We start from the raw sequence: 20,898 nt of genomic DNA on the forward strand, positions 1-20,898 counted from the left end.
TATACCTCATTTTAAACTTTTTATACCTATAAAAAATAATAAGAGATTCTGATCTAAATCTAATAGTGTAATTCCTACTAAATTTAGCATCATTTAACTAGAATCGAGTATATCAATCGACTTGTCATGCGGAAAAAGGGTTGTACTTAATATGATAAAAAAAAATATACTAGATTCTAGTTTAAATGTATTGAATTTAAGAAGACTTATACTTAATTTTAAACTTCTTTTACCTAAAAAAAATAAGGACAATTAGGTAATCAGTGTGCATTAGGGAGTTGAAGCAAATAAAAGTTTATATGTAAATAGTGAGGATAATTTTTTTTGATATAGGGACTTAGGAAGAAAAGTTTGCATCTAGAGATTTTAGGACAATATACCCTTTATATATATATATATATATATATTTTTAAAAAAAAAATTATTTTAAATTAATAATCATGTTCCATAAAATTTAATAGTTTTTGGTAGAATTGTACAATTCTACGATCCCGACTTGATATGATCATGATTCTAAATTCATCCCACATGGGATCATGATTCAATAAATTATGCCACATGATTTTATAAATTATGGGTCTTGGGACGGATTGACATGGACGCTGGGGACGAGCATATTCATCTTTTTACCATCATGATTCTATAAATTATGCCACCATGATTTTATAAATTATGCAGTCGAACCTCGATGCCCATATGAATTCTTACGTACTACTAGAAGCAAGGGGACGCGGGCGTTGGGAGCTTGCTTTTGATAAGTGTCATAGATGTGACGTTGATGTCGTGCACCTAATGCTAAGTGAAAATCGTCATCGTGAGTTATATTTGTCATTATCCATCTTATCAGTGACATATACTTATAAATTCATATCTGAGTGTACCTGTCAAGAAGGAATAGTCGGACATTCAGACCAAGAGGTCCGATTTGATCATCATATTTTCCAACGGGAATCTCTTAGAAGTGTTTGATTTGCTACCAAGTTGATGGAAGAAATTGGTTTTATCTATTAACAGGTAGAAACGGTAGCTCAGTGAACGGGCCATATAATCGTCGGTTAGTCGGAGTCGTTTCGCCTCCCAAAACTAACGGGCGGACTATTATCGAGGTATTCTCAAAAATATTCTGATAAGAACTTGAACGGAAACCGGTTTAGTGGATTTTTGTGGATGATTCTCCCCCTGTTTTATATTTCGTGTGCTTTTCTCCCCTTCGCATCTCCCTCTCTTCCTCTGTCCAAATTTCTCGTCGGCCACCGATGGTAGCCTGCCTGCTGCACAGCCACACGCCCGTCGCCGCTGCTCGCAGCCCCCACCTTCCTCGCTTTCCCAAACCCCTCTCGGCGTTTCCCTTCTGCCGGCGCCCCTCCCTCTCCGACCGTCCATCTACTCCCCGAACCGTCAATGCCGTCGGGCCCAACTCGTCTTCCTTCCCCAATCCTCAAAAACAGATTCAGCAGCAGCAGCAGGTGAGGACTTTGTTCCCCGGCGGGTTCAAGCGGCCGGAGATTAGTGTCCCCGCCTTGGTGCTCCGATTAAGCGTTGACGAGTCGCTCGAAAGGGGGGCCGAAATTGACTTTGCCTTGCCCAAAGGAGTCGGAGTGGTTGTGCTCGACGGTGGCGCGTGCTCTGAAATCATTGGTCGGCGACAGGGCCTACCTTCTAATTACTCTCCATTTGTGGGAACAACTTGATTCAATTTAATATTTACACATGTAGGTACATATATATTATTTTGTTATACTTCCTCTGTATTGTGTGAGATCCAGTGGGAAAGTTAGAGAGAGAGTGAAATCACAATGTCATTTAATGGACGATACACTGATCAGGGATATAGGGGTACCAGTGGTGAAGATTGTACAAAGTTGCTAGTAGGCAACTAACATGAGATGAGACCTAAATGGGCAATGATGGATCAAGCATAACACGAATGATGAGAGGAAGAGAAAAAGAGAGAAGAAGAAGACCAAGAGGAAGAATACTTAGTAGGCAACTTGCCCACTATGAGCAATGCATGGTTAGTATTAAGCAACATGGGCTGAATATATACATGTTTTCCATGCAAATGAGTGTCTGTTTCTGTACACAGCTGAAAGGACATGTTTTGCCCACTATGGAATTAATTTTGAGATTGAGTAGATGCACTCAAATGTTGATCATAAGTTCTTATTGTTGGTATATTTTTTAGTGATTTTTGCCATTATTATTTTCACATGAACGTATTCCTTAAATGTGGGTTTGCACAATACTTAGCTGTTGTCTCCGTTGGTGGTTTGACAGACTCCTATTGTCAGATGTAAAGAGGTAGCACCTAATGTCTATTTTTAATGTAATATCATCTCTGCCTTTAACTCTGCAGCGTTCTTTATAACTTCCTGCAACAGTCAATTATGTAGTTATTAACCTTTTTCTATGATAGTTACGTTTAATCTCAATTGTTGTGGGAGAGCTGTACATAAAACAGTTGATATGCTTTCTTCATAATTTCGTTGTATACTTTTTGTTTACTGTTTTCTTTGTGATGGCTGACAAGTAATAGCAATTCATTGTTTCTGTTGATTACTATCTGCACATTGTTGCAAAAATTCCCATGATCCCTGCCAACTCATTTTGTTTTGTTATGCAATACAAACTCGTTGAAAGAAACCTGAGTGGATGTTTCTGAAATTGCCTTTTCTATTTTAATCTTTCTTATTTCTAAGATAAATGGTTCATTTTGTTCTTAGGGCGAATTTAACTCTGGAAAATCTACTATTATCAATGCCCTTCTTGGACAGAGATATCTCAAGGAAGGAGTGGTTCCTACTACAAATGAGATCACATTGCTTTTGCATTCTGAGACAGAGTCCGCCAAATACAGCCGCTGTGAAAGAAATCCAGATGGACAATTTATATGTTATTTGTCATCTCCAATACTCAAACAAGTTAATAAATCTAAACTTCTCTAAAATATTATGTTCAAATTATTTGTCCTTGCATGTTTCTTTCAAAGTCATGCTTCATATCATCTCTGAGCAATTTTTTGGGTCTTATCTTATAAGCAAATAGAAGAATTAGGTGCAGAATTGTCTCTTGAAGGAAAGACTAAATTAATTGCATTTTCATATTTAAAATTTCAGCCTGTCATTTAAGAAAGCTCATTTTTAATACCAACAAAATTTAGCTTGAAAATACAACATTAAGCACCAAATGTTACTGCCATCAGGAACTTGTCCTTCATTAAGATCTGGGTTTAATTTATTGTCTTCTCGACTAATTTAATTGGTAAAGTTTTGTTTGCCAACTGTTTCTTTATTAATTCAACAAGACATTCACCAACCGAGGGATCAAATCCCATCATAAATTTGCTGGTTCGTCACTAGTCATTGCAAGAAGAAAAGTTAAAATTTATGAATGCATATTAAAAGACACGAATGACAACATTAGCCAGTGGATTCTCTCCCCTTTCAAATATTAAATTCCTTTTCAATACTTTGATGAGTGATACATCAATCTTCTTTTTATGATACAAATAATTTCCATTCTGCTCAATTGGCAGATTTTTGCTTGGGAGCTGTAAACATTTAGGAACATTAATATGACCTTTATTTATTAGCAAGTTAAAGAGAATTTTCAATTTACCTCTCTGTTCAGTATATTGCTGTTTTTGGGCTATTCTTGCTCCAAATGTAACATTCTTAAGAAATAATCTTACAGATACCATTAATTGCCATTAAATCATACTAGAATGTTTGGTACTAAGAATTCAAATACTAGCCTGAAACTTCCTGAGTTGGCGGCTTCTCTGTATTTTAGGTTGTTGGACTTGGAGCAAAAACAGTTTTCCATGAAGATAAATTGAGAGTTTTACCTAGCGGTTTTAGATGTTTGTAATGATCAAGGAGTTTCAGAAATGTATCGTTCATAAACGTTAGATTTTGGGAAATATAAAGCTGGTTTGATGGCTTAAATTTGAGGGTTCTCTTTGCTTGTTTTACGTGTTTACTATGCATGCCTAATTAGTTAATACAAGACCCATCTTGTTGTCTTCCAACCCTTTGTTTTCAAAGTGGTATTGAAGTTAAACGTTTTTATAGTTTAAGATTTTAAGCTAGTTTGCCTTACCAAGGCTACAAGGTTGAACTGTTGAACTTATAAAAATGTTGCTACTAATCCCACTAGAGCAAGAGGGCAGAACTTCAGATTTTTATGTTCAATTTGACCCTTGTTTTCTATTGCCTCCATATGCACAAAGTTCCCTCGCAGTTATATATTTTTCATTAACGTAAACACTCTTAAAATTTTACTGCTATGAAGTTGGTGTCCAACACCAGATGGTGACTTGTGTATTCAAATATATTGAAATTTGAATTACTAATTTCTCATATATTCATATTATTAGAGCTGATAGATAAAATCAGAGAATTAATCCTGGATCACCTACTGATTTAGCGTAATTTTTTATTGTTGTGGTTAATCACGTGATTTCTCATTGCATTGGTTCACTAGCGGTTTGCGTATTTTGGAAACTTGTCTTACTTCTACATGCTTACTTACTAATTTCTAAATTATGATCTAAATGATTATTATTTCTTACTACACTGCAATTGTATAAACTAATTTGTCAGTTGAAGTTTATTTATAAGTTATAATTACTTTTCTATCATCAAAATCATGTGGTTGTCTCTTTGTATGATGGCACATCATCTTTGTCGCCCCACACATTGCCCATCCCTTCTATCTCATTCTTATGTTCTTTCAGTTCACACTTAATGGTCAAACTTCTAGATGATTCCGTTGTCTAAAGTGATCAGTATTAGAAAAGAACTCTCTATTATAGTTATTATGACAATCTATGTTAGTTGAACACAGATGCAGGTATTAAACATGTGTTAGATCAAAATATTCAACACGATTGTTTTAAAAAAAAAATTATACATGACGGATAGGAGTATCAAGAATTATCTTGGAGTGTCAATGTTGGAGTATCATTGTCCAACACGGTTATGGAGGGGTTATATGAGTTCAAGTATTAGAGATAGGTAACGATATTTAGCCAACATAGTTACTACCTCAGCACCCTTCGTTTGCCTTTTTGCATGATTTAAGAAAAAATTACTATTTATCTATCATTTTCAACATCTCTTCTATCAGAGCTTGTGCCAATTTCACTTAAATCTGTCCTAACACATTCTCCCTCTCTCAAAGTAAAATGGTCAATAATTTTGTTACTTACATTCCTCCCCTCACAGAAAAAGATGTTGGAATTTTGAACTCACTCATATCTGTGATGCTTTTTTAGTTCCATTATTAATTGTAACTCTGAAAAGATAGATTGTCCTTTGGAAATGCCATAACTTATGAAGCCTTTCTTTGAGATCTCTTTGAGTAATATTGGATTTTACTTAGTCTCTCTTCCAATTTTAATTTCTTTTTTGAAGAGCATGATATTGAATCTCAATCTCTCATTTCACTGTGCAATCTCTCACGAATCTTTTGAAAGTGGCCAAGCTTCATCCTCCAAGACTCATTTCACTTTAAGGAAACCATTAGTGCCTACAATATAATGGGTATTATCTTGATTTATCATATAATTTCACTATTTTTAGTATCTAATACAACTTTTGTAGAATCTGATATTCTTCCCCTGATTGCATGCTTACCATATTCTTGCTTTCAATTTTGCTAATTTTGTTTCTGGGAATGTCAACTGTTAAGCAATGTCAGTTATATATTTCTGCAGTGTGGAAATCTGTATTTATGTATGTGCCTACTTATTTATCTGTCCAAATGTCAGGTTGCCTTTCTTTTCTTAAAATTACAAAATTTTTCTGAATCTTTGCAGTATCTTTCTTTTCTTAAAATGCAGATTGAGACAACAAAATCTCGAGCACTGAAGCTGACATATTCCCTCCTCAGATTGTCAAATATTGATCTTATTCCTGCATATGCTTTGAAAGCAGAAAGAACTGGTTCTACCTTCACTATCTCAACTTTCCAAAATGACATCATTAATCCTGCTCTTTCTGATGCACGAGTATGTTTTTTGTTCTAATTTATAATTTCAGATGTTCCTTTCATTTCTTTTAAGCATAAGCATAGTTTCTAGTTCAATTAATGTACATGGAATTGGCTTAACTGAGCATATTAACTATGATTTTTTCTGCATCTTCTTTAAATAGGACCTTGTAAGTGTAGTGTGCATGCTGCATACTTCCATGTGTAGAACTACAAGAATTGCTGAATAGTATCAATATTATACTTCCATGTGTAGGATCTTTGGTACGAAGTTCACTATTTCTATATTATACAATCCTTCCCATAAACAATCAAATTATTTCAAAAATAAATAAATAAATAAAAACTTAGAAGAACTGGCCGATAGTATCAATCTGTCGGCGCTCATATTCCTCCGTTAGCCAAGTTGTTGTTTTGGCCAAAGGAAGCACTGCTAGCAAAGGATGGCACAGGGAGCAAGTCGACGGGCTCGGTGGATCCGAGGGACGAGAATCTATGGAAGAGTATGTTGGAGGAGCGAAAAGGATGCAACAATGCTTACGAGGGACGAGAATTTGGTGCGGAAGACTACTCGAGGATAAGGCCTGAGTTGGGTTCAGGTGAGCTCATCTCTGGATGGCCGGAGAATCATCCAAGCGACTGGAGCGGAAGACCGGACAAGTGAACATAGTGTTGACTTGCCCAGGCACCCTGACTCCGGGCGTTCAGAGAGGTTACGGGCGCTTGTACCGCCTAGGGAGCGCCCTCTTCAGAACGTTGTTGCGAATAAAGGATTGGGTCCACATCAGCAACAGTCCAGGCGCCCAGTCGATCTAGGGTCCTGGATAAGGAAAAATTTTATCTTTGAGCTGTTGCGAAGCTAATAGAATTTGCACCGTGGTCCCTTGAGTTGAGTAAAGAAGAAAAGAAGAGAGAGGGCGGATAAATTTGTACCGTGGTAGAATTTACCCTAATTTTTTATGTGATCAAAGGGGGATAGAAATTTAGCCGGTTAAGGGGGAGTTAATAATTTGAGATAATTTGTAATATTTTTCTTAGTACTTAATTGAACTATCGTACTTGTAATATTTGCGAAATTAATTTATTACTTATTGTATGTTTTGATTAACCCTAATATAACTTGGGTTAGATGCATATCAAAAAGGTGGAGATTGTAAGTACTCCCGGGTTGGTTTTGATGTGGTCAACCAAGTCAAGTTAGATCCTATAGTGCTTTGATCTGTGTTTAAGTGTGCAAGAACTTAGGAACACAAGAAGTTGAGCGGAAGACGTAGCGGACGAGAAGGATGACACCAGGAGCGAGTCGACGGGCTCGGTGCTTCCAATGGACGAGAAGCTGCGGAAGATTATATCGGTGGAGTGAGAAGAATGCATGCGACGTTTCTGAGGAACGAGAAGCCTGAGCGGAAGATTGCTCGAGGACAAAGCCGGAGTTGAGTTCGGGTAAGCTCAACTCTAGATGGCAGGAGAATCACCCAAGTGATTGGACCGGAAGATCGGATAAGTCAACACAGTGTTGACTTGTCCAGGAGCTTGGACATGTGCCCAGACTCCGGGCGCCTGAAGAGGATTTGGGCGCTCGAACCTCCTTGGGTGCCCGAACCTCCTTGGGCACCTCCTCTTCAGAACGTTGCTGCGGATAAAGGATTGGGTACACGTCGACAACAGTCCAAATGCCCGGACCGATCCAAGCGCCCGGACAAGGACAAATTTTATCTTTGGGTCGTTGCGAAGACGATAGAATTTGCACCGCTGGGGGTGCCTGGATAGGGTCCAGATGCCTAGAGATGTCACGTCAGCAAACGACAATTTTCAACTAGTGGGCTATAAATAAAGCTCTGGTCTTCTTCATTTATAATGACACTTGACAACACTTATTGTACTTCAATTTTCAATTATGTCTTTTGTATTCGTGCTTTCAAACGTTGTACGGGGCTTCTCTACTTCCGACCTAGCTCAAAGAAGGAGACTTCGCTAGTGTTAACATTGTCTTAGATTAGTAATTTTTCCGGTTGTAAATCAAGTAAAATTCAGTAACCTCGAATTTCTTTTAATGGATTTTTTATTTTTATTATTAAGTGTTTGTCTAATTAAAGTTGAAAGAACGAGAAGAGTAGTTTCATTATTTCAGGACAATTCACCCCTCTTGTCGACTGCACCGGGACCAACAGGATATACACCTCCTATTCATGGACAAGCCTCCTAGCACAAGCCCGAGTGGTCCCAGAGCCGGTCGGACCTATGGAACTCAGCTCCCTACTTCTCAACGGCAAGGTTCCCAACACAAACCTAAGTTGTCCTAGAGCCGTTCGAACCTACAGGGATCAGCTCCCCACTTCTCAGCGGTAAGGATCCCAACACAAACTCAAGTGGCCCTAGAGCTGGTCAAATCTACAGGGCTCAACTCCCCACTTCTCAGCTCCCCTATCAAAGAATAGTCGCCACACGCCTGGGAATATATATATATATATATATATATATATATATATATATATATATATATATATATATATATATATATATATATATATATATATATATATATATATATATATATATATATATATATATATATATATATATACACGCATGGAACTTTCTGCTACCCAAGGAGAGGCTACTGTATATCCTCCATTGTTCGACATATTTTGACATTAGATATTCTCTAACGTCTCATTATTGTAGAGGTTATGTGAGACATTATAGAAAGGGGTTCTCTATGTTGGCTAAGGGTATTTACATACACATACTCGCACATGCATACGTATCCACACTGTTGTTCTACTGTTCATCTTTTTCCACATTATTCACTATGCCCATTGTAATGTTCTGACTTGTTCTATTGTTCTAGCCATTACATCATTTGTTTCATTTTCAAACAGGATCAATTATGTTCTTATTTCTACCGTGCATGTTTACGAAATATATTTTAGCATGATTCCGTGTCGGGCTCCTCAACAGCGGTTTTAGAATTTAATTGTGCTTCGACATGATCGTAAAATATTTTTTTAAGTCATAGTTGGTCATAAATTAATCTTTTTATTTTGTTTTCTATTTGATTGCGAATCTTTACTTTTAGAAAGTTTCTTAATTTGTTAGGAAAATTTATTTTTTGAAAGTTATAAAATAATTTAGAAATTTTTAATATGGAAATATTATATAATAATTTAGGAATCTCAATTTGGAAAGATTCTAAATTTATTAAGAAATTTTATTTTTAGAAAGTTTTCTAATTTGTTAGTAAATTAATTTTAGAAAGTTTTTGAAATAATTTAAAATTTTTCCAAATTTGAAAGATTTTGAATTATTTACGAAATTTTAATTATTAATTTTTTAATTTATTAGGAGATTTAAAATTAGGGAATTATTTTCTAATTAATTAGATTTTCGTGATTGAGAATAATTTTCTATATAAAATATGTATTTAAATTTTAAAAATTTATTTCCTAATTTAAGTAAAAGAAGCTTGATTCATGAAAATCAGATTCTTAATCGTACTTTATATATAAATAAAATTATGAATAATAGGCATGGCATGTCATGCCATAACATAAATGTATGTCATGTTGATGTATTAGATGTATATATCATGTGCACAATGTGTTATATTATTGATTATGTCATGCATGCGATATCATATGTCATCATTTAAGACATGAGTATGATGTCGTTTAGAAAGTACATTTGCATGATGATGATAATACTTAAATCTTTACTTGAAAATATTAAGACTTACACCTTCCGTTAATAGGATAAGAACTAGAGTTTGATTTCTTGTTTAAGTTATTGGCCAAAGTGAAACTCAACTTGAAATTAAATATGTTTGAACCATCGAGATACGATCTCATGATTAACGAGTTTATTTTAACTTGAAGTATTAATTTTTTGGTCAAAGTCAAGGTCTAAGTGGATAGAGGTGAAGTTGGTGATATATATTTGATGTATACTTGTTAATGTGTCAATAACCTAATATTTATATAAATATTTAATTAGTTGATAGCATAATATGATAATTTTGTATATGAGATACGTAATCAGTATATGTGATATCTACCACTATAACTAAGAATATTTGTTGGCCAAAGTTAAGGTTGTTCTTATCAATAATGGATATCAATCCACATGGAGAAAATCTACGATCTCTCGAATTCAAAGTAATAACTCTTTGAATTAGATAAGTAAGTGGGAATCAATATTCATGTGTAAGTTGTTTATATTTATGGAATAAATCATCTCTATCATATTTACTTGATTGTGTATTTCTATTTTATTAAAATAACATATTTTCTTTGAATTTGCACTCAACTTTAGAAACAACTAAATTGACAAGGCTGAACTTCTTGGATTAGTTTCAAACTTGAGAATTGTTCTCAAGGCCAAAAAATAAGAACTGGTTCCGAAGGATCCATGTTACCACTGCTAAGATGGATGAGAGTTTATTTCTCACAATATCCAAATGAACCCTTTGTGTACATGAAGGTTAGTGGGGGAGCAGTTATGTTTTTAGTGTTATATGTTCATTACATATTGTTCATAAGAAATGATGTACCTGTTCATCAATTAGTTAAAATTTAGTTATCTAAAATATTCTCTATGAAAAATATGAAAGAGATAATTTATATTCTTAGTGTTAAGATCTATAGAGATAGATCGGAAATGTTACTTAATTTTTCACAGCCAACATACATCATTAAAGTACTAAAATGGTTTAGCTTAGAAGAATCCAATATCGATTGTCTTTCCATGTGACATGAGATTTATCTTTCAAAATCTGTGTCTGAGCACACAAGACAAGAGGATTCACATGATTTAGATCTCATATGTGTTAGAAGTAGAATATTGTACGCTCTGAATGTCATGAGCAGATATCAATTGGATCCAGATATAGTTTGTTAGTTGCCTGTTATGACAATCCTTAGGCACTAAGTATTTGTTCTTGGTATATGGAGGGGGTGATATGATTATACATGAGTATAATGATGCAGTTTTCAAACGGACCGGGATGATTCCAAGTCCCAATCCGGATACGTATTCATCTTAAATGGAAGCGCAATAAGTTAAAAAGGTTATAAGCAAGAAACCGTTGTAGATTCGACCGCTGAGACGAAATATATTGTAGTTTTTAAAGCATCAATGAAAGTGGTTTAGATCGAGAAGTTCGTCATTGAACCTAGATCTCATCAATGATTTAAACATATGCTTCATCGTTGTCACATGATTAGGGAGATTATAGTAGGAAACAAATACAAATCGAAAAAATTCCAACTAAAAGGAACCTAGTGGATCCTTTGACAAAACCTCTACCTTAAAATAAGTTTGAGAGTAAAGTAGACGCTGTAATATTGGATGTTATGATGATTGATATTAGGCTATGTGTGAGTATGTTATATTTGAGAGATATCTTAAGACAATTGTCTTATGAGATCTACTATTTATTGGATAAATAGAAATTTATTATTTGAGTGTACATTCTCTATGTGTATGATTATATCCTAAACTCATTTACTGAATGTCCGTAATATAATTTATAGCATGAGAGAATTTGTGATTGGATCACAATTAGTGAACATCTTTACATTTGTAATTATGAATGTATTAAAATAAACTCTAGTCATTGAATTGATGAGTACGGACATGATCGATTCTGTGAGACTAGTACGTGTTATACTTTTTAGTTTATCCAAGTAGTTGTTCCTGTTGGTGCAGCGGGCCGACAAGAGGGAGGGGTAAATTGCCTGAAATAAGAAAATACCCTCCTCGTACTTCAACTCTTAAATTGCAACAATAAAATAAAATCAAATAACATAAAAGAATTAGGGAAGAAACTCAGGGATTGACTTGGTTACAATCGAAGTGGTTGTTAATCCAAAGCGGTTGAACAGTTCACTAAGAATCTCCTTCTTTGAAGGCGGAGAAGCCTTTTACACACTGAAAGCTCTAAGAGTTGTTAGGAAGTTAGTACAAGAGTTGATTAATTATTTCCTAGCTCCAGGGGTCATTATATAGCTCCTGGAAATTCTATCTCGAGCGTAGAGGACGTCTTCAAAGGGGTTGAGAGCGTCTCCAAGGGGATAAGCGGATAAAACTTTATCCACTTGCCAACGACAATTTGACCAGGTCGAGGGCGCCCTTAAAGGCATTGAGGGCGCTTTCAATGTTGTTGAGGGTGCCTCTCTATTGAGCTTTGAGGGCACCCTCAATCTGATGAGGGCGCTTTCATTTGACAGACAATTCACCTCCTCTTGTCGGCCGCACGAGACCAACAAATGGTATCAGAGCACAACCGCTTCAGAAGGACTAATTGCCGACTGAAGCATAGAAGACGATGGTCAAAACAAGTATTCATCCGCCTAAGTTTAAGGGAGACTGTCTACTAGAAGAAAATGGAGGTATGCTTTGAAACATATTTCAATATTTTTCTAGTTTTGAAAAATAATTTTGTAGTATCTACTAACACCAACGACGATTTAAAGAAAGAGAACAACTGGACAAAGAAGGAACAAGCCGAATTTATGGCTAACGGAAAAATAGAATTCCATTTGTTGAGTGTGCTTCCACCATAAAATGTCAACAGGATCGGAGTTTACAAGTCTGCAAAAGATCTCTATAAAAAATTCTTAGAACTTCATGAAGGATCCTTCGAAGTCAAGCTCACAAGAAGATATACACTTTGCAACCAACTAACAAATCTTCGATTGAAGGTGAAACGGTCTCTCAATTGCACGCCAAGCTAAATAAGCTAATCACTGAATTCATGAATCTCAGAGAAAAGATAATCAATCGTGATTCGCTAAGGTATGCGCTTAATGTTTTTCCAAAAACACCGGAATGGTCGGCCTTAGTAGATGCATATTACACTTTTAGGGATTTAGAGATAAGTAATTTAGAAGAATTATTTTCTACTTTTGAAATTCTTAAATCTAGATGTGCAGAACTAAAGAAGAAGCCGAATCAGAATGTTACCTTAAGGATAAAAATGAATGAATTAGATTCAGAAATTTCTATTGACGAAAATGAAGTAGCCCTAATGGTAAGAAAATTTAGTAAGTTTATTAAATGTATTAAATTTAATAAGACGCAGGCTAAGAAATAATCTCGGAGCAAAAGGAAGGTCCGATGCTACAACTGCAAAGAAGAAAGGTCTTAAACTAAAGAACAAGGGCAAAAGACTAACAAGATCGAAGCTCAAAACCCTGAAGATGACGTGGGGCGAATGCCATCATTAGAATCAGAAGTTGAAGAATACGCCGATCTAACCCTATTGGCAGACCACCAAGGAGAAGATGAAAGCAGCTCAAAGATGAGCATCGATGAAGGGGGAGGATCTTCAGAAGAAAAGCTGCGATGAATGGGGAGCATCACACCATAAGGTAAATGAGGAACGTGCATTACCTCTGAATAATCTTTTGAATTTATCAAGATGTTATCTAAGAATTTGTTAAAACTAGAAAAAGATAATGCTAGGTTAAAATTAAACTTAGTACATTCATGCTTCTTACTTATCTATGATAATTTTAAAATAGAAAATGAAAATATGGAAAAAAATTAGTAAAAATGGAAATGACCATGTATGTTTAAATATGTTCAAATAATTTTCAAAAAATTAAAGTTTAGAAATTATAATAAAATTATCTGTACATTAGAAATCAGAGACAAATTAAGAAAATCCTTAAGAAAAAAATATCACCAAATTCTTGATAAATCTAGTAGGTAGAAACCTATATTGGGTTCTTAAATCATTTTTATATTAAATTTCTAAATTTTTTAAATTATTAGGATATAAATTAATTTAATATGAAAAATATTTTTCAAGAAATTTTATATTCAAATTTCTTATTCAAATTTTTTATTCTATTAGAACAGTAAACTTTCTATTATTATAAATATTTTTAAAATTATTTGATCTATGATGGCGTAAAAAGATTCATACAGCCGACCCCACCTAGTGGGAAAAGGCTTGGTTGTTGTTGTTGTTGTATAATACATTCATTGTAAATTAATTACCAAAAAATTATTTTTAATACTAAAAATTCACAGAAATAAAAATTTAAATTTTTTCTATAGTTCTACTTTCTGTTATAAAGATTTAGAAAAAATAATAGAATTTTTATATATTAATTTTCAAAAAATAGGTCTTTTAATAAAATAATTTATTTCTATTAAAGTATAAAATATTTATTTGTAACAATTTTTATACTTAACATTGTTTGTTTGAGTTTGACAAAAAAAATTTAGGATTTTTAAAATAAGTAATTTTTAATATTATTTTTGTTCATAATAAAAGATTAATCAGTAAAATTTAAATATTTTTGAAAATAATTTCTGGAAAATGTTACTTTACTAGATATTCTTTTCATAAACCTCAAGACAATTTCTCAAAATTTTATAACTATTTTTTAATATTTTTTATTATTTTTTTAAGTAATCAAAAGGAAAAAATTGGTCAAAGTTAAGAGAGATTAAGGGTGATACGGGTTATGATGAGTGGACCCAGAAGATAATGTAGCGGTCAAAGTTCAAGTGAAGGGGCGGTCAAAGTCAATGTGAGGTAACAGTCATACTCTAGATGGAATAAAATCCCCTCATCCGATTTTTGATCAAATTGCCCCGTACTAAGCTTCTTTGATTCCATTAGATCGAATTTTAATTTGGTCGGGGACTGATGATCAACCCTTAAGTCGAATGAATCAGGAAGTCTAAGGTCTCAAGGTCAGCCAAATCTTAAGATGATCGAAACTAAGGTCGACCGGTCCTACATATCGGTCGGAATAACTGACTCACTCCATAGCTTACCAATCTTAAGTAACAGTGTGCATGTACATCCATCCAGCCTCAAGGTCAGATGAGTATATATACCCTAATCATATAAAAATTCGGTCAAGCAATGACATGATGTAGTTCGACTCAATATATCAACCGAGTTTATCAAAACATAGCTGCCTCTCTTAGTAGCCCATTATAGGACCAAGCGGGAAAAGAATGATCGGACCTATAGTACCTATCCTCATATTATCACCCGGGCGAGATTTCAACAAAGCAGATGTTATCAGATGGATTTCTAGAGAGCATAGGGTGTGATATTATTTTTCGAGCATATTTCCAATGTGACTAAGATATTATTATAGACCCTCAAACGAATATCTCAGAATTGCGTAGAATATAATAGAGCGGCTGAATGATTGGTTAGGATAGATGCGGTCGGCTTAAAGACTGACCGAGATATATTCAGTAGGTTACATCATCTTAACAAAGTGGTCGTTTTAAAGACTGGCTGAGACATATTCAGCCAACAACATCATTTTAACAAGGCAGCCGACTTAAGGACCGGCCGAGGTATATTCAGTTGACGATAGCATCTCAACAGGGCAGCCAGCTTAAGGATCGACAGAATCATGTTTAGCAGACAATATTCCGACAACTTACCATGATAATAACTTTGTGTCAGAGAATATTCTTCTGGAAACTTGTTCAAGGATTATCGTGTCTCCTATCAGCAGACTAATAATAACAGCATATTCCTTCGACAACCTTAGCAATAACAGAAGTTGTAAACGACAAAAAGGGTATACATGTGGGTACAACAAAGATTCCTCGGACGCTTATGGTGAACTGTTTAACAAACTCTGACATATTTTGCTATCTCATGATTGCAGAGGTTATAAGAGGTGGTATACAAAGGAGGAGTCCTCTCCGCAACGAAGGCACACTCACTGACATCTGCAACTCCACTTTCGTGCATACATTCTCTCTGTTCTTCCATTCGTTCGGATCGGGACTATCTTGAGCGTCGGAGGACCTTTGCTAGGGAGTCCCTCTGGTTTCTAGACACGAGCGTTTTGTTGAATCGTTTGCTTGTGCACAGGATCAAAGGAGAAGTTTCTTTTGAAGAGAAAGGTCTTCTGACGGTGAATCACTCATCCACCATGCCCAGTGTGTTATTTCCGTAGGTCTCAGATAGGATCAAAGGAGGAGTTAGGATAATTTTTATAATTTTTATCTGTATACTTATTTTGCAATATTAATGTAGTTAATTCATTGTGGTGTAATTTTTTATATATAATTACAATTAACTATGTTATTTCATTATGATTTAACCCTAACTTTAACTTGAGTTGATGGACATAAAAAAGGGGATATTGTAAGTACCTCATCATAATTTTGATATGGTTAACCAAGTTAAGTTAGGTCCTATTATATTTGGCCTTGTGTCTAAGTGTGCAAGAACTTAGGAGCACAAGAAGTCAAGCGAAAGACGCAGCTAGCAAGAAAGATGATATGGGAAAAAGTAGGCAGGCTCGGTGCGCCCATGAGAGTTGCTGCAGAAGAGTACGTTAGCGGACGAGAAGGAAGCACGAGACATTTCTGAGGGACAAGAAGTCGGAGCGAAAGATTACTCGAGGATGAAGATCAACTAAGAAGTTGATGGAAAGCGCCTTCCATGAACAGTGCCGAGGCGCATTCTAGCTAGTTGAAGGCCCCTTTCCTACCCATTAGCCGAAGATAAAACCTTATCTTCAGTGGATAAAGTTTGTCACTCGAAGGCGCCTTCCACCCACGCATAGAATTTTCCAGGAGCTATAAAAATGCCCCTAGAGCTAAGAATTAATCAATAACTTGAATAATAAGTTTTGTACTTTTTCCTAGTCATTATTTTAAGCTGTCTACTTTTGTAAGAGGCTTCTCCGCCTGCAATGAAAGAGAATTCTTTAGTGAGCTTTTCAACGCATTAGATTAACAACCAGTTAGATTGTAACTAAGTAATTCTTCGGCCTCTTTTATTTTAATTGTTCAATTAATTTATTAAAATTGTGCTACTAATCAAGTTAAAAGAACGAGAAGAGGTTAATTTCATTTGATAGACAATTCAGATTAACAACTAGTTAGATTGTAACTAAGTAATTCTTCGACCTCTTTTATTTTAATTGTTCAATTAATTTATTAAAATTGTGCTACTAATCAAGTTAAAAGAACGAGAAGAGGTTAATTTCATTTGATAGACAATTCACCCGCACTGGTTAATTTCATTTGATAGGCAATTCACCCCATCTTGTTGGCCGCACAGGACCAGCAAGTGGTATCAGAGCTCAACAGTTTCAGAAAAACTAACCGCCGACTAAAGTACAAAAGACGATGATCGGAACAAGTATTCATCTGTCTAAGGTCAAGGGAGACTTCGTCCATTAGAAGAAGAAAATGGAGGTAAACTTCAAAACGTTCTGTGTACCTACCGACACCAATGATGATCTAAAGAAAGAGGACAATTACACAAAAAAGGAACAAGACGAATTTGTGGCCAACGGAAAAATAAAATTTCATCTGCTGAGTGTGTTGCCACCACAAGAGGTCAACCGGATCAGAGTCTACAAGTATACAAAAGATCTCTAGATAAAAATTCCAAGAGCTTCACGAAGGATCCTCCGATGTCAAGCTCGTAAGAAGAGATCTACTTCGGAACAACTAACAAATCCTCGGCTGAAGGAAGGTGAAACGGTTCCTCAACTGCACGCCAAACTAAAGGAGCTAATCACGAAACTCACAAATTTCGAAAAAAAAGTAACTAATCGAGATTCACTAAGGTATGCACTTAACACTTTTTCAAGAACACGAGAATGGTTAACTTTAGTAAATACATACATCTCTAGGGACTTAGAAGTAAGTAATCTAGAAGAATTATTTTCTACTTTTGAAATTCATGAATCTAGATGTGCGTATCCAAGAAAGGAACTTAGGAGTATAAGAATCCGAGCGAAATACAGCTAGCGAGAAAGATGACACGAGAAAGAGTCGACGGACTCAGCACGTCCGAGTGACGAGGTACTGCAAAAAAGTACACTGGCGAACAAGGAAGCGTGATGCGTTTTCGAACGACGAGAAGCTGGAGCGAAAGATTGCTCGAGGATGAAGATCAGTTAAGGAGCTGATCTGCTGTAGGGAAGACACCTTCAATGGCTTGGAAGGCGTTTTTCATGACAGTATCGAGGCGCATTCTAGTCGGTTGAAGTTGTCTTCCCTAGTCATTAGCCGAAGATAAAATCTTATTTTCAACTTTTGTAAGAGGACTCTCCACCTGCAACACGGAGAATATTTTAGTGAGTTTTTCAACGTCTTGGATTAATAACCACTTAGATTATAATCAAATAATTCTTCCGCTTATTTTATTTTAATTGTTAATTTTTTTATAATTGTACTACTAATTTAAGTTGAAAGAATTATAAACATCACATCAGAAATAGAGGCAAAACAGATTCATTAATCCTATCATAATTAATTTCTATAAAATTTTGATCCTTACATGCATATTTTAGCTTTGCAAAAATTTAATATAATTTTTTTCAAGCTAATTTTATAATTTAAATTATATTTGGTCGGGTGCGCCAGCCAATGCAATAGTGCAACACAAAGGCGACGCGCAAGGATTCCAATAGCAAGCTATTGTGGTGAACCCTCTCCCCATAAAAAATTAATTTAATATCATAGTGGACCAATGGCCCACGTATCAGATATTAAACTGATAAGAACAGATACTACACTTGATCTTAGCCAAAAGGCCGAGAAAGGTATGAATTATATGATAGGATCCTTCCTTCTTTTAAAGTTCTCCGTCACACTTGGAGAGTTATATTTAGCGATGTGGGACTAAAATTCCATTGTTCTTCGGCCTCACCTCCTCTTCGTCTCGCTCCGCACTTCGCTCCTCCCCTTCTCCACTTGAGCTCTCTGGCCATTTTTCTTTGTTTATCATGCCTCACCTCCTCTTCGTCTCGCTCAACACTTTGCTGCTCCCCTTCTCCACTTAAGCTCTCTGTCTCTTTAGCGGCTCGGTTTGCTTGGATCATACTCTCCGGCTTCTAATGGAGACATTGATGATGTCGACTCTTGGTGGCACTCCTGTTGCTGGAAGAGCCCCTCTTCCTTAGGGATCCATGGGGACAAAGCAAGGTATCAAATGTTTTTCAAAGAACAAAACTGTATCTTTTTTTCCTTGCTCAAAATAGACTTTATATCTGTGTTTTTTTTCATTCAGATTCAAAAAAACTCAGAGACACAGATAACATTAACCTGAAAACTCAAGTATTTCACAGCTCATCGATGTCAGTGAGTTAACAATCAAAGGGAATTTTACTCGAATTGAGAATGGCAGTAAGAGGACCTAGATATATGGCAGCAGGTATAGAGGCCGGCGCTGATTGAGAAGGCGATAAGTGCGACTCCGAGCCCGTCGGTGGCCGCCGAGAGGGAGAAGCAGAGGAGGAGATGGGGATTTGGGAAGTTGCCGTTGGTGGTGGAATGAATCAGCGTTCTCATTGCTGCCCCTCTCTTTCCTCGTCAGCGGCGTCAGGGCGTGTCGACGGTCAAGTTAACCCCGCCGTCACGCACGATCGAAACACGTTGAAGAGATTGACGGACGGCTCAGATGGGCCTGTTAATGATCAAGTTAACCACGTCGTCACGCACGGAGGTGGACCCCGGACAGCGAAGCTTTTTTGCCAGGTAGGAACCGCTGCTTTCTTATCTCGTTATTTGTGGGGTCATGGGTGGAATTACTTCTGGTAATTTATTGCACCAACCAACGTGGTTGGCTTCTCGCACGCTCCCTGTCAATAATTGGCGGAGGTGGAACCTGGCGAGTGCCAATTTTCTAACCCTATTAACTATTTTAAAAAATAATCAATAGCATAAGACGAGTTGTGAATAGAAGTATTGATTTTATGAACTTTACTTGCATGACTGATAATATTCCGAGCCATGCTGCTCAACCACATCTCTCCACGGATTCAAACCGGTAGAGATTTTATTTTTCTGCACTCGGACGGTTATTGGGACCTATATCAACATGCATCACGCAGTCAGTGTGATCCCTCGAACGATCAGGTTAGCGTGAGACTGAGAAAAAGAAAAGTGGAAGAGCATAAATGAAAAGCTTGGGCTCTCATAAAGAAAAGTTTGCCTTTGATCATCATCATTTTCGTCGTCATCATCCGCGGATCATAACAAGATCGGTAAGATCAAAACAAGATTGATGTAAGATCAATAAAATGTTTGAGGAATCATAACTTTTGATTCAAGTTGAACCATGATATTTATAATACATTAAATTGGAGTTTATTCATAAATCTACAATTGATTATCAGAAACCTATAACAACTCAGTTTCAGACTAAAAAAATATCATTTAAAACCTTTTGAGAGGTCTAAAAGATGTTTAGTCTTTTTTATTATCTTTTAGATTATTTTATAATTTAAGTTATTTTGGTTAAAGTTAGATCTTCCTATTCAGGGGTGTAATCGAGTCTAGCCGAGTCGAACTCTTGAATGTTTGATCTTGGCTCGTTTATAATCGAGCTGAGCTCGAGCTTTATTTAACGAATATATTCATGGCTCACGAGCTTATTCGAGCTTTTATCGAGCCTAAACGAACTTAATAAATATAAATCATAAATTTAAATATTCATTAAAAACTAAATTATATATTTAGAGAAAATTATAATATTATTATTAAAATTTATAATTTTATTCTAATAAATAAATTTAATATATTTGTCTATATTTTTTATAAGTAAAGTGTAAAATCTATAAATTCAATATCAAAACTATTATTATTTTTATTTAAAAGGGTCTTAATGAGCTTAACGTACGTGTTCACGAGCTAATGAGCCGAATATTACGAAACTTGAGCTTAGTTTGCTTATCTTAACGAGTCTCATTAAACGAGTTCAAACGAGCTTTTATCGAATCGAGTTTCGAATAGCTTGCGAGCGGCTTGGTTCATTTACACCCCTATTTCTGTCTAAAAACGGAGAAAATGACAAGCTGGCGATATGGTTAGAATGTTGACGGGGCAGAGACTCCACGTAGTCCTGCAACACAGAAGCGTTAGCGTCGAGACAGGAAAGGGTTCCCGGCG

At 35.6% G+C, this 20,898-nt stretch overlaps 1 protein-coding gene, 2 long non-coding RNA genes and 1 other non-coding gene across 6 annotated transcripts; 2 read left to right on the forward strand and 2 right to left on the reverse strand.

Annotated features, from left to right (window-relative positions):
* The first annotated feature begins 913 nt into the window (after positions 1 to 913).
* On the forward strand, positions 914 to 6,056 carry LOC121979322. Of its 3 annotated transcripts, XM_042531303.1 has the most exons (4): positions 921 to 1,712; positions 1,827 to 2,014; positions 2,724 to 2,921; positions 5,846 to 6,056. In XM_042531303.1, the coding sequence occupies exons 2-4, from the start codon at positions 1,898 to 1,900 to the stop codon at positions 6,029 to 6,031; spliced, it is 501 nt and encodes a 166-aa protein (XP_042387237.1). In that variant the 5' UTR covers positions 921 to 1,712; positions 1,827 to 1,897; the 3' UTR covers positions 6,032 to 6,056. The 3 variants fall into 3 exon arrangements, with proteins under 3 accessions (XP_042387239.1, XP_042387237.1, XP_042387236.1); XM_042531305.1 differs by having other exon boundaries at positions 914 to 2,014; positions 2,775 to 2,921; XM_042531302.1 differs by having other exon boundaries at positions 921 to 2,014.
* A 12,302-nt stretch (positions 6,057 to 18,358) lies between these two features.
* Positions 18,359 to 18,555, reverse strand: LOC121983458. The gene has a single exon (XR_006112510.1). It is a non-coding gene; the product is annotated as a U2 spliceosomal RNA (small nuclear RNA).
* A 3-nt stretch (positions 18,556 to 18,558) lies between these two features.
* LOC121979330 lies at positions 18,559 to 19,222 on the reverse strand. The gene is made up of 2 exons (XR_006111381.1): positions 19,145 to 19,222; positions 18,559 to 18,998 (listed from the first exon to the last, which is right to left on the reverse strand). It is a non-coding gene; the product is annotated as an uncharacterized LOC121979330 (long non-coding RNA).
* LOC121979329 lies at positions 18,797 to 19,689 on the forward strand. The gene is made up of 2 exons (XR_006111380.1): positions 18,797 to 18,933; positions 19,019 to 19,689. It is a non-coding gene; the product is annotated as an uncharacterized LOC121979329 (long non-coding RNA).
* The last annotated feature ends 1,209 nt before the right edge of the window (positions 19,690 to 20,898 follow it).

Source organism: Zingiber officinale, chromosome 5A (genome assembly GCF_018446385.1).
Source record: "Zingiber officinale cultivar Zhangliang chromosome 5A, Zo_v1.1, whole genome shotgun sequence".
Lineage (NCBI taxonomy): Eukaryota > Viridiplantae > Streptophyta > Magnoliopsida > Zingiberales > Zingiberaceae > Zingiber > Zingiber officinale.

Excerpts from the sequence above, each read along its gene's own strand:
- LOC121979322 (XM_042531302.1), top strand. The coding sequence starts at position 1,898 with ATGGGCAATGATGGATCAAGCATAACACGAATGATGAGAGGAAGAGAA. Across the intron at positions 2,015-2,723 it reads CCCACTATGAGCAATGCATG|GGCGAATTTAACTCTGGAAA; the intron begins GTTAGTATTAAG and ends TTTTGTTCTTAG. Across the intron at positions 2,922-5,845 it reads CATCTCCAATACTCAAACAA|ATTGAGACAACAAAATCTCG; the intron begins GTTAATAAATCT and ends CTTAAAATGCAG.